This window comes from Erythrolamprus reginae, chromosome 1 (assembly GCF_031021105.1).
Source record: "Erythrolamprus reginae isolate rEryReg1 chromosome 1, rEryReg1.hap1, whole genome shotgun sequence".
NCBI lineage: Eukaryota > Metazoa > Chordata > Lepidosauria > Squamata > Dipsadidae > Erythrolamprus > Erythrolamprus reginae.
The window spans coordinates 346,055,596-346,070,323 of NC_091950.1; the positions used below are offsets into that span (position 1 = coordinate 346,055,596).

Sequence of the window (14,728 nt, forward strand, 5' to 3'; positions counted from 1 at the left end):
TGGTATATGATTTTGTATATGATTTTGGTATATGATTTTGGTATATGATTTTGGTATATGATTTTGTATATGATTTTGGTATATGAAAGACATTTTGGTATATGATTTTATGAGCTACCTTGAGATCACATTGGAAGCAACATAGTTGTAAATTGTATAATCCCAGTATTGCAAGTCTGGTGTAATAAGGTATTTTGCTGCGAGGGGAGGAGCGAAGGACTCTTCTTGTGAAACATTTCTGGACTCTCTCCAGTGTATTAATGCCCGATATGTTAGGAAAATACAACACATGCCAGCGGGCGCGTAAAAACATCGGTAGATAAGGCGGCTTGAAGCCTTTGGTCTTTGCCCACCGCTGGGATAGGAAAGGCTGGCATCACCCTCGCGTTAAATTCTGTTTTTGAAACTGGGTTGTGACTTTGGTGCTCCAGCCCCTTTCCTACTTTTCCCAATTAGGAACGGCTGCCTGACGTCACGCCCATCCGGGATTGGTTGGGCAGAGCCGACACTCGAGGGGAGCCCCAGGAGCCGGAGAAACTTTTAAAAGTCTGGCTTTCCCCCCCCCCCCCCAGTCCCCTCCCCGCCAGTCTGAACTGCCTGTTCTTACCTAGGCTTACTACCAACTTCCTCAGCCTGCTTTCTCTCTCTCCCCCCAGGGAGGAAAACCCCTGCAAACGACGCTCCTTCTTGCAAGGCTTCCAGCTATCTCCCGCGAGATAGCCATGCACTCTTCTTAATCCGGTGCAGAAACTTTTGGGGACTGAATTTACCTCGCCCGGTGCAAAAGCGACGCGGGAAATCGGCTGGACGAAGACGCCGAATTTATTGTTTTTTATTCTTTTTTGGGGTGGGTGGGTGGGGTGGGTGAAAGGAGCAGCCCCCTCCAAAGGGATTCGGTGCGTTTCTTTTGTCTTGCGCTCGGGAGGTGGTGGGGAGTTCGCCCCGCGATCGGACGGTCGGAGGGAAGATGGCTTGGATCAGGTGGGCATTCCTGCTCGGTGCCTGCGCCTTTTGGTGTCCGGCGCTGGCAGACGCTGCCCAAAAGGCGAAGGTGAGGACGGTCACCTACGTGCTCCAGCCCGGAGCGTCTCAGAGCCGCCGGCCGAGCGGGAGGCAGCAGCAGCAGCAGCGGCTCTTCAACCTGAAGCTGGTGGAGGCTCCTTACGGCAACTCGCGGCGCGGCGGTGGCGGCACCACCTTGGAGCGGAGTCGCCGGATGAGCAAAGCGAGCAGCCCGGCCGTGCAGCAGCTCCGCTGGGGTCCCGCCGTGGGGCTCCAGCCCAAACCTGCCGGCATCCACACGGCAGCCTCTTCCTCCTCCTCCTCTTCTTCTTCCTCCTCCTCCTTCGGCAAAGTTGGAAAATTCGTCTTGCGCTCCAAGAGCCAGCAGCGCCAGGGCAACGGCACCTCCGGCGCTAAGATCCACCCGAAAGCCCATCTGCGGCAGCTGCAAGGGTAAGGAGACAACCAGGGGCCTTTCCCGCCCTGGCCGAGGGGCTCTCGCCCTTTGAGAGGGGCTATCCTCCCCCTTCCACCCGGGGTCACTTAAGATCGCCAATGCTCGTGGACTGGAGGACTATCTATCTATCTATCTATCTATCTATCTATCTATCTATCTATCTATCTATCTATCTATCTATCTATCTATCTACCTACCTACCTACCTACCTACCTACCTACCCACCCATTTGACTTATGCATGATGCTCACACTGTTCAAGTTTCCCACAATGGGTGTTCTAGCCCTAATTTTAATAATAATAATAATAATAATAATAATAATAATAATAATAATAATAATAATAATAATCAGAACCAGAATCATTAAAAGAAAGTAAAGTATTTTATTTATTTATTATTTATTTATTGGACTTCTATGCCGCCCAGGGGTGGGCTACTGCCCGAACAGGGGGACGGACGCAGTGGAGTAGCGAAAATGGAGCTCCACCCCAGAGCACCCAATTTGCACTGAAAGATGTTGAAAGAAAATGCAGGGCGTCCTACATAAGCCACGCCCACACTGTGGTAGTAAAACATTTGGTAGCCCTTCGCTGCTCACAACATATAATAAACAATATACAATATCTTTAATCCAATTAATTAATTAAAAATCTAAAAAAACCCCCAAAAGCCATAAAACAGTCATAATATTTGCTCCACATTCTCTCAACACATTCATTGGCCGGGGGGGGGGGGGGGGAAGAAAGAATCTAGTAGCCCCAAACCTGGCGGCATAGATGGGTCTTAAGATTCTTATGGAAGGCAAGGAGGGTGGGGGCAGTACGGATCTCCGTGGGGAGCTGATTCCAGAGGGTCGGGGCCCCCACAGAGAAGGTTCTCCTCCTAGGTCCTGCCAAACGACATTGTCTGGTTGATGGAACCTGGAGAATGCCGAATCTGTGGGACCTGATCAGTCGCTGGGGTCCATGGGGCAGAAGGTGGTCTCACAGGTATTCTGGCCCAATGCCATGTAAGTAAAGTATGAAAGTAAAGGAAAAAGAAAGTATGGATCATCAACGTCACAATCCCAGGAGACGGCAGAATTGAGGAGAAGCAGCTAGAGAAATTTGAGAAATACAAAGATCTAAAAATCGGGCTGCAATGACTCTGGCATAAGCCAGTGAAAGTGGTCCCAGTGGTACGCAGTGGTCCCAGTGCCAAAGGATCTTAGTGGACATTTGAAAACTATCAGAATTGACAAAATCTTCACCTGTCAGTTGCGAAAGGTCACCTTTACTGGGATCGGCATACATAATTCGCTGCTATATCACGCAGTCCTAGGTGCTTGGGAAGCGCCCAGCTGGTGATGAAATACAAAATCCAGCATCGTGATCTTGTTTGCTGTGTTGTATTGACATAATAATAATAATAATAATAATAATAATAATAATAATAATAATAAAAAACAACAACAACAACAACAACAACGCAAATGCCCCACAGCCCAGGACTAAAAGGCACAAGCTATATACAGTTTATATATACAGTTCACAGTATTCTCCGTAATCCCTTCCTCTCTGATGCCTTTATCTATGAGGAGAGAGTAGGTTAGCTCTTAAATAACAACAACAGAGTTGGAAGGGATCTTGGAGGTCTTCTAGTCCAACCCCCTACTTAGGCAGGAGACCCTACACTACTTCAGACAGATGGTTATCCAACATCTGCTTAAAAACTTCCAATGTTGGGGCATTCACAACTTTTGGAGCCAAGCTTTTCCACTGATCAACCACGTTCTGACTGTCAGGAAATTTCTCCTTAGTTCTAAGTTACTTCTCTCCTTGTTTAGTTTCCACCCATTGCTTCTTGCTCTACCCTCAGGTGCTTTGGAGAATAGGTTGACTTTTGGGACCTTTTTTGTGGTGGGGGGCTCTTCTTTCCAATTTTCCTTTTATCTGTTGCCTTCCAGAGGGCAGTTCCTGTAATTCCCAAACAGGAGCTTCCCCAAACCCCAAAAACTTTAACCTTAGACTGTCTACAGTCGACCTCTCCCCATTCCTAAGAGGTCTGCATAAGTGCACCACTGTGCCTACCGTCCCTGTCCTACTGTCCTATTGTCCTCTTTTATCCTTACTTTCTTTTTATGTTTATGCAAACTATTATTATCCTATACGTGCTTGACAAATAGACAGATAAATAGGTATGTATGTATGTATGTATGTATGTATGTAGACAGATAGACAGACAGACAGACAGACAGACAGACAGACAGACAGATGACCCAACATAGATTGAGGTGATTAGGAACCATGATTATCTCTGGACAGCATCGTATTGGTCCTTGTTATTTAGAGTCACTTCCAAAGCTGGGTGTTCTCTCCAGATGGAGTGAAACGGCAAGGCCAGCCAGCGTTTGGGTGAATTCTAGGAGTTAAGGTCCAGAAACATCTGGAAGACAGCAAGTTAGGAAAAGCTGCTTTGAGCTGTAGTTTAAAAGACAGGGTGAAAAGGAGCAGGAGCAGAATCTCCATTCTTAAAGTTTTGGCTTGGTTCTCATTCACAGAAATGAACCATAGCAATAGAAACTGAAAGAAGAATATAAACGCAAGGTGTCTATAAGTCTTTTGAGTTCATGGCTTTTGTAGAGGAGCATGTTAAACTGGAGATACCTCTGGCTGAATGTTCATATACTGTAAATGCCCACTCCTTACTAGGATAAAGGGTGAATTGTTTGTCAACACTGCTTGATGCACACAAAGCTGTCAATATTTTAAAAAGCTTGAAAGTTCTGTAGTTTATGCAAATACAGATAGTCCTGTCCTTATGATTAGTGACTTAACAATCATTTACTGGTATTTAACAACATCAACAACATACTTCCCAGATGTATTTACAATGTATTTTTGGAGTTATGATGTCTGCATAAACTCTTGTGGCGATGTGATCACACTTTACATGCTTGGTCATTGGCTCACCTTTAAAGCCATTTGCAGCATCCTGTATCAGGTGATCATGATTTGCAACATCTTTTAATGGGTTTCTAACATTTATTTCTGGCTTCCGGTAAAAAAGCCTATGTGTAGAAATCAAATTATTTAACAACCTCCTGTTTACTTAACAACCATTATACCAAATGGTCAGAACTTCTAATGCAATCATGTGACACCTCAATTTATGACTGCAACAACTTACAGCTGTAATTCCAGGCTCAGTTAGGATCATCAATTGAAGACTACCTATACCTGTGATGGTGAACCTATGGCACACGTGCCACAGGTGATATGCCCTCTCTGTCGGCACATGAGCTGTCACCCCAATTCAGCTCCAAGGTGCATGTGTGTGCGCCTCCTGCCAACCAGCTGGTCACTGGGTCTCTGCCATGCATGAGGGGACACAATGCGTGCAGGGTGCCTGCGCACATATGTGGGGGTGGGACTCATGTGGGGCTGAATGCATGCATCAGGGTAGGGGCACGTGGAGCAGCCACACCTGCACTTTTTGGGGAATTCGGGCACATGCGCTTTGGACACTCAGGCCAGAAAAAGTTAGCCATCACTGACCTATACTGTACATTAAAATGTCTTTACCTGGTTTTATATGATGTGTAAACCCATATGGTTAGTTTAAGAATGTTATAATAGAAAGCAGGTTCTTCTTTAAAGCAATATCCTAATACACTGTTTCTTAAACCCTTTTCTTTTTATTCCCTTTCCACTTCAAAAATGATGGAGGGGTCCCAAAGAGCTTTTGTTTGTATGAATTATATTAATTAGATATTCACAATATTAGACAAAAGTCCTCGGGGCGGCATACAAATCTAATAAATAATAATAATAATAATAATAATAATAATAATAATAATAATAATAATAATAGTTATTGTTGTTATTGTTGTTATTGTTGTTATTGTTGTTATTGTTATTGTTATAATAAATTAAAATTGATGCACTCGCTGCCACTACTGGGTTTCTTTTACTATTGTTTGATGGGTTTTTAATATTGTGTTACAGTAGTCCCTCGCTATACCGCGCTTCACCTACTGCGGCTTCACTTCATTGCGGGTTTCTGAGGAAGTCGATCGGCAGATTTAAACAGCCCGCCGAACTCGATCGGCAGGTTTTTCAAAAAAAAAATAAATATCTAAAATTGTAAATACTGTATTTAAATACTGTATCTAAAATAAATACTGTGTGGGAAGGGTTTATAAACACTTAAAACAATGAAAACTTACCAAACAATTACAATATAAATACTTAAATAAGTACTTTAGTCGATAAATTCCCCATCGCGGATTTCACCTATCGCGGCCAGGTCTGGAACGTAACACCAGCGATAGGTGAGGGACTACTGTATTTTTCAATATAGAATGGCAAATAATTTTGATTTAGTTAATTTCTGAAACGCTACTGGGGGACCCTTAAGTGGTCCTAGGACTATACTTTAAGAAGCACTTGCCCAACTCATTAAATCAGTGTTTCCCAACCTTGGCAACTTGAAGATATTTGGACTTCAACTCCCAGAAGCAGGAAGAGGGAGATTGTGATCCCGCTATATAGAGCGCTGGTGAGACCACATTTGGAATACTGTGTTCAGCTCTGGAGACCTCACCTACAAAACAAGGGTTGTAAAAACATAGTATTAAATATTTGCCCTCAACTGGCCTTTAATTATGCCCCTAAAACCCCTTCATGATATTGGTATCTCAGGTTTCTCACCTGGCATGAGATGGACTAGCCAGTTTTTATTGATTGACTGATTGATTTAGACTTCCTTTTTCCTTTGGCTTGTGGGAAGTAGATTGAGCCAGAAACCTGCATCCCACTGTGGTCAGAGACAGCTTTGGGTCCTTAATCTTAGAGAAAGTGGTGAGAATGTAAACAGCTGAGGCATTTGGATGCCTCTACTTCTTTTCATGCTTCTGCAGCCAAGAGAGATATGCCTCTAGGTCACATACAATAAAAGTGAGGTAACCACAGAGAAAAAAAGAAAGCCCTCTCACAGACAGTCAGGAAAGACCTATTGCCTTCTAAGTACTGAAGAATCTATTCTTATTTGGAACACTTATAATTACTTTCCTCCAGGCCCGAAATCCCCCACCCATCCTGCCTACCCCCAGCATTCCACCGAAGTGTCCACTCAATCTCTCCCCCTCTCTTCCCCCCCTTTTAGTCTCTTGTTATAGTTCTAGCCCGCTTTTTTAGCTCATTCCCCCCTCCCTCTCCCTGCTTTGAAAGGGTCCCCAAGGAGAGAAAAATAGTGAGCTATTGAAATGCAGCAGAATTTATTGGCCCCGTCTGCACCTGGCAGTTGATCCTTTTCTCGACTGGGTTTTGTGTTTTTTTTCTCCCCAGGGTGAATGTCTGTGGTGGGCAATGCTGTCACGGCTGGAGCAAAGTTCCTGGGTCCCAGAGGTGCACCAAACGTAAGTACCATGTGGGAAGATAAGCTTTTAAACATGAACCAAAGGCTTCTCCTCTCCACAGTATAAAAATAGTTACTGGTCTTTGCCTAGTCCTGCAGTATGCAGGACTTTGCAAGGCCTGAAACGAAGGCCTAAAATCTCCCTCTGATACTTGTCACTAGAAATTTACCAGGCTAACTTTATATTCAGACCTACTATTCATTCAGTCGTTTGTTCATTCATTCATTCCTTCATTCATTCCTTCATTCCTTCATTCATTCCTTCATTCATTCATTCATGTTTGTTTGTTTATATTTATTTATGTTTGTTTGTTTATGTTTATTTGTTTATTTTGCCGCCTCTTTTGCTGCAATTAAAATAATGCACTCTTTATAAATTATACAAATTTGGGAGATTTCTGTACCAGATCACAAAATGCATTTGTGCTAGGAAATAATAATAATAATAATAATAATAATAATAATAATAATAATAATAATAATTTATTAGATTTGTATGCCGCCCCTCTCCGTAGACTCGGGGCAGCTCACAGCAATAGTAAAAACAATATACAGTAACAAATCTAATAATTAAAAAACCTAAAAAATCCTTATTTAAAAATAAAACATACACACAAACATACCATGCATAAAATATATAGGCCAGGGGAGATGTAAACTCCACGCCCCTTTCCTTTGGGATTTGAAGCTGTCACAGCATGACAACTCCAATGGTTTTTATACTTAATATTTAAAACTCTTATTTTAAAAGAAAATGAGAATTTAGGATATTGGGTTGCTTTGCATAGCATTTAGCATTAGCATTTAGACTTATATACAGATTCACAGTGTTTTACAGTCCTCTCTAAGTGGTTTACAGAGAGTAAGCCTATTGCCCCCAACAATCTGGGTCCTCATTTTACCGACCTTGGAAGGATGGAAGGCTGAGTCAACCTTGAGCCTACTGAGATTCGATCTACCAAACTGGTGATCAGCAGAAGTAGCTTGCAGTACCGCACTCTAACCACTGCATCACTGAGGTTCTTGTGTAGATCTCTCCATCCTTTATGACATTTAAGTGAGTTAAATGTCATTAAGGATGGAGAGATCTACATAAGAGAGATCTACATAAGAGCCACTCCAGTAGGCTTCTGGATCAGATTTGCATAAATTCCTCCAATTTAAATGATCTTCTTGGTGGTGAACTCATCTCTTTAAGGGTAGAGAGGTTTAAATGTTGATATTTGCGTTTGAGTTATAGGAGCCTTAATCATCCTTTTACCGTAATTCCTCTCTACTTGCCAAGTTGCTGGGGTTCAAAATAGAAATGGCTTCTTTTCTTAAGTGCAAGAGTTTGACTATTCCCGAACAAAAATCAGATAATATGCAGAACAGCAGCTGAAGGCTGTTTAAACATTTTGCAGTCAGAGGTTTCTCTACTGAACTTCTGTGTAGCAGATGTGGGATGAGGATCTGTTTGGTCTATCCTGCATGAAAGCCAAGAGAGGCAGAACTTTGTTTTCTGACTTGGGATGTGAAAAACAAAGTTTCTTTATCAGCACATGCTATATTGCCACAACAGTTGCTGGAGATAATGAGCAGGTAGCTCTTCATTTACCTAGTCATAATCAAGTAAGTGATGAAAAACAAAACTATATTAAGATAAAGCAAGTTCAGCTTTCTAAGGAAATCTCTGGAAATATGCAAATACAAGACCCTCTTTTCAGTCCTTCCCAATAAATCCATAATGGTAGAACTGGTACAAGGAAAACATTACAGCAAAAGGACTCCAGTGAAAAGTTTGGTTTATTGAGTCTTTCCCTTACATTTCCGATTTTGAGACAGCAAGAAACAATAACATAGCAAGAAACTAATCAAGTAGAGAAGCAACTCTCCACACAATAACATTTAGATTTATAGTGATTTATTAAGCAGGGGATTGGACTAGAAGACCTTCAAGGTCTCTTCTAACTCTGTTGTTATTATTATAACATATAAAACATTTTGAATCTGAATAGCGACACATACGTCAGACTGCAGTCAGAGTGCAGTTAAAATTATATTCACAAGAAGCAATGGGTAGAAACTAAACAAGGAGAGAAGTAACTAAGACTTAAGGAGAAATTTCCTGACAGTTAGAACAATTAATCAGTGGAACAGCTTGACCTCCAGAAGTTGTGAATGCTGTAACACTGGAAGTTTTTAAGAAGATGTTGGACAACCATTTATCTGAAATAGTGTAGGGTTTCCTGCCTAAGCAGGGGGTGGGACTAGAAGACGTCCAAGGTCCCTTGCAACTCTGTTATTATTATTATAATTACTTCACATTGTCATCAGCAAATGTTGCATTTATGTACTTTGATGCAAGTATGCAACCATGGTATTTGTGCTATCATTTCATGGCACGCATGCTTCATTCGCCACCCTGTGAGTACTCATGAAGTAAAACCATTCTGAATTTGAAACACCTTATCTTAAAGGAGAAAAAACTGTTTCAAATATGGAATAGGCTTGTTTTGATTGTTCTGAATGTGTTTCACGTTCCAAACAGATTATTTCGCATTCAAACCAGGTGTTCTGATCTTGGAATACTTCCAAAACTATTAAAACAGCTTGGGACAGGGCATTCTGAACTCAAAATTAGGTGTTTTGAATTTGATGCAGTTTGTGTTCCAGAATTTTTTATCCACTCAGCAAGACATCTACTTAGTGTCAGTGGTGAAAATGTTACTTTAGTCTCTGGCTGGACCTATAATGGAACTGGATTAGATTATAGAATATCTGGTACACAAAAATTACAATTGTATGAAAGAAAGGAGAGGGTATACCTAGCAGAATTAGGAAAAACATCAAAATTGTGCACCAAGTTATCTCGAGATTCTTAAAGGATTTTGTTGTGTACTGCCTTACCCTGGTCACGAAATTTTACTGTAGATATAAATGATGTCATCTTCTGTCTACAACCTTCTTCTCTCTTTCAATCACATGTTTTCATGCTACAAAAATCCATTATAGAAGAAAAGATAAAATAATTGCTGAGACTCAGTGTTACATTCTTAATATATCATGTAAGCCCAAAGAATTTAGCCCCAGGCATTCTTGATGGCTACTTTCCGCTACCTCTGGAAAGATGATAATAATAATAATAATAATAATAATAATAATAATAATAATAATAATAATAATTATTATTATTATTTATTAGATTTGTATGCCGCCCCTTTCCGAAGACTCGGGGCGGCTCATAACAACGATAAAAAACAATATTATAATGGCACAAATCTAATATTAAAAAACTAAAAATCCTATCATAATTAAAAACCAAACAGCACATACATACCAAACATAAATTATAATAAGCCTGGGGGAAAGATTTCTCAAATCCCCCATGGTTGGCGGTATAGGTGGGTCTTAAGTAGTTTACGGAAGACATGAAGCAATTCCCTTGAATGCTTCCAATATAACATTTAGACTTATATACCAAATTCACAGTGCTTTACAGCCCTCTCTAAGCAGTTTACAGAGAGTCAGCATATTGCCTCTCAACAATCTGGGTCCTCATTTTACCGACCTTGGAAGGATGGAAGACTGAGTCAACCTTGAGCCTACTGAGATTCGATCTGCCAAACTGCTGGCAGCCGATGATCAGCAGAAGTAGCTTGAAGTACTGCACTCTAACCACTGCACTACCAAGGCTTTTCTGGTATTAAAGGAATAAATAGATAAACTGCCTCTGTTACAGTTCTAACTGGGAAGACTTTTAACTTTAATTTAATTAATTTAATTTTAATGTTTTATGAAAATGATATTGACAAACAGCTTTTGTGAGCAAACCTTCATATAACCCCTGTGGCTCCTAGGATCTTGCTTCTAATTTCAGTATGACTGTTCATTTTTTCTAGCATTGACAGGAAACAGACCCATGCGTATCTCACTGAATAGAAACTTAATGTTTTAATGCTTTACACACAAGCATGATATTTATGCAGTATGTTATCGGTTGTTATTCATTTGTAATACCCTTTAAGAAAAGTTGACTAATATTTTATAGCATTTAGCATTTAGACTTATATACTGCTTCACAGGGCTTTTACAGCCCTCTCTAAGCGCTTTACAGAATCAGCATATTGACTCCAACAATCTGGGTCCTCATTTTACCCACCTCGGCAGGATGGAAGACTGAGTCAACCTTGAGCTGGTGGTGAAATTTGAACTTCAAACATCTATTGGAAAATTTAGAAAAAATACAGAGAAGAAAGCCCCAGTTCCATGCCAGTGACATTACTGGCTTCCTTTCCCCTTTCCAACATCCTATCAATGAATATTTATTGATATTAATATGTTAATTAATGATTCATCTTTTCAGTTCAAAGGGCTAGAAACGTTTCTAAGAACATCTGGTTTGCTGTGATTTTCAGTCGTTGCGATGTTAATATTGAAGTCTGTATTAATGCAGTATTTTCATGTGACAGGTGGGGAAAAGTTAATTGGCTGCTGCCCACCTGGTCTTCATATGATGCTGTTTCCTTTGTTCCTACTGCTGAAATTGTTTCCATCAATCTGGCTTGCAGATGTCCTGCAAAGACCTTGATTTTACATAGTCAGAAATAAATGCTTCTTTTTCATTCCACATTTACATATAGAAACACATCCAATGCATTCCTGATTAGAATGTCTGTCTCCCAGTCTGCATGCAGAAGTAGCAATTCTTTACTGGGGACACACTGTAATCTAGTACATTCCCATCCCAGACGGAAAATAATCTGCCTTTAATGTGCAACAGAGCAGTGGCTTTATGGGTCTGAGCATCTGTTGCTGAAGCATATGTTATTACAACAACGCATTTGCATTTTGATATGCATTCCTTAAGGTCCATGTTGAGGTTCATGATGGAAGCTTTCATCTCGTAGGGCATGCCTTAATGGATCATTCATCTTCCTTCTTCTTAAGAAGCAACTTATTTTTGTAGCGAACTGGTAGTGATCCCTTCGCTCTACAGCTGCAAAAATTCACTAATGCTTTGTGTTGGTTTATTTACTGTTATAACTGCTAGTATGAAACTTCTTTTCTTTCTACCATTTCTTGTGGAGAGTTTCTAATACATGTACATTTAATATCTATTCATTGGACGCCTATTTATATACTGCTCAAAAAAAATAAAGGGAACACTCAAAGAACACATCCCAGATCTGAATGAATGAAATACAGTATTCTCATTGAATACTTTGTTCTGTACAAAGTTGAATGCGCACAACAGCATGTGAAATTGATTGTCAACCAGTGTTGCTTCCTAAGGGGACAGTTTGATTTCACAGAACTTTGATTTACTTGGAGTTATATTGTGTTGTTTAAGTGTTCCCTTTATTTTTTTTTTTGAGCAGTGTATTAGTTTTAGTGATATTGTTGATATGCTTTTATTTGTTTTCATTTATTATGTAGTGTCTTAGTGAGTGGTTGTGATGGATTTTGATTTTAATAGTGTATTTTTTTACCATGGTAAATATGGCAGTGCTAAAATATAGTAAGCAAATAAAACTACCTTGCTTCATATTAGCTTGTTTTTATTAAATATGTTAGCCCCAAAGTTCCCTCAGAATAATAATTGGATGAATTGGACTTTTTCTTCTAGGCCCCGAAAAAGGAAAATGGCAGCTTAGTGCAATTATCAAATGGTAGATTGCCAATCTATACATTATGTTGCAATCTGGAATCTTCACTCCAGGGATGCATTCTCCTGCATATACACATTCAATATTGAGAAAAGAACATTGGAACACTGCCTACTGGCTTTATCTTTAAGGTTAGATGCATTTAATAAGTGCAAGCATTTGACCTATTTACAGATGTAGAGAATCCCCATAGTGATATTGATAAATAATACCTGTTCTGAAGGAAAAAAGCAGATGTTTACATCAAGTTAAATACCGTATTCTTAAGAGTATAGGATGCACCCAGAGTATAAGATGCACCCTAGTTTTTTGGGGGGAAATAGGGGGGGGGAAATCTATGTACCAGGTATTCATCTGGCTAGCATCTTTAGTCTGTTCAGTTAGAGCGCATTATTTTATTCCCCGATTAGGGCTGAAAAAAAACTTTTTCAGTGGGAGTAGGAATGAAAACAAGCCTGCAAAGACCTAGGGCAGGAAAAAACTGTTTCGGAGCAAGTAGGAATAAAAAAAAAATGCTGCAAGCCAGGAAGATTGTTAGTAGTGATGGGTGAACCGAACCCGCACAATTCAGGTCCATACCGAATTTTGAGGTGTTCGGTATGCCGTACACGAACCCGAATTTTTTTCAAACTTCGGGCAAAGTTCGGGGTTGTGTTCGGCGTTCGGAGCTTTGACATCACTGGCAGGTTGCTAAGGATGCCAAGGTGATCACTTCCTGGATTCCATGGAATCCAGGAAGTGATCACCTTGGCGTCCTTAGCAACCTGCCGGTGATGTCAAAGCTCCGCCCCCGGAATCTCTTCGTGGGAGGGATTCCCCATTCGGGTTCAGCCGAATTTTGCGTAAGGTTTGTCCGAGCTTGCCGAACCCAAACACTGTTGGGTTTGCCCATCACTAATCATTAGTACCTCACTAAGACTGAAAAAACCTTTTTCAGAGGGAGTAGGAAAGAAAGCAAGTCTGCAAAGACCTTTGGCTGGAAAAAACCTTCAGTTGGAGTAAGAGGCCAGGAAAGTAGTTAGCGTCTAGCTATATTTGGAGTATAAGAAGCACCCAAAATTTCAGCCTCTTTTAGGGAGGAAAAAGGTGTGTCTTATAGTCTGAAAAATATGGTAAACATGTCAAAGAAGAAAAACATGCATTGACTGGCTTTATAAGACAGCCAAAATAGATCATTGATACAAGTTAAACATTGGAGTTTACTGAATGTGCAGGAAATAAAAATGAATAAACAAAATAATATAACACAGATAGAATACTGGGAAGGAAAAACATTACATGGTCAATTTCTGCACAAGGTTGAAGGGAAAGTGGATAAGGATAAAATGAAAATGGCTAACAATTGGAACGTTAAAAAAGAAAAAAAAAAAAGAAACTGAAGGCTTGATTTCAACTAATGCAATCTAAAGCCAGAACTGAAAAAGAAAAATATCACCAAATGATTCAAAATGCAGATTGTGCAAAAAGAAAAAAAGAAAAAGAAACAGTCAATTATATACTCAGCTCATGCGGAAGATTGCACCAACTGATTATAAACAAAGACATAACGCCAAGGCCAGAATGATTCACTGAAACAACTGAAAAATTATTATGTGCCACTAATGAAAAACTGGTTGGAATATAAGAATTGAAAAAAATAATAAAAAATGAGCAAATTAAAACATTGTGGGATTTCCAAATACAAACTGGAGCACCACTTGAACACTAATAATACTGACAAAATCACCATCAGTCAATTTCATAAACCTTGATGGTGTAGTGGTTACAGTGCAGTACTGCAAGCTACTTCTGCTGTTCACCAGCTGCCAGCAGTTTGGCAGATCGAATCTCAGTAGGCTCAATTTTGACTCATCCATCCTTCCAAGGTCTGTAAAATGAGGACCCAGATTGTTAGGGGCAATATGCTTACTCTCTGTAAACTGCTTAGAGAGAGGTTTGTAAAGCACTGTGAAACTACATAAATCAAAATTCTATTGTTATTCATAAGACAACTTGGGAAGGACTCAGCAAAAGGACAAAAATATCAAATTTAGTGTCTGTATCTGGATGACTGATAATATATTAAATTTATATACAGTGGTACCTCATCATACAAACTTAATTGGTTCCAGGAGGAGGTTTGTAAGGTGAAAAGTTCGTAAGATGAAACAATGTTTCCCATAGGAATCAATGTAAAAGCAAATAATGCGTGCAAATTCTTCAGGAAAATTCCAAACTTTAGAA

At 40.1% G+C, this 14,728-nt stretch overlaps 1 protein-coding gene across 2 annotated transcripts in view; it reads left to right on the forward strand.

Annotated features, from left to right (window-relative positions):
• The first annotated feature begins 849 nt into the window (after window positions 1-849).
• LTBP1 (latent transforming growth factor beta binding protein 1) overlaps window positions 850-14,728 on the forward strand; it is a 262,417-nt gene continuing 248,538 nt past the window's right edge. For both annotated transcript variants that reach the window (XM_070734142.1, XM_070734143.1), the window contains exons 1-2: window positions 850-1,455; window positions 6,788-6,858. In XM_070734142.1, the coding sequence (XP_070590243.1) occupies window positions 968-1,455; window positions 6,788-6,858 (559 nt within the window). In that variant the 5' untranslated portion in view covers window positions 850-967. The remainder of the gene's footprint in view (window positions 1,456-6,787; window positions 6,859-14,728) is intronic.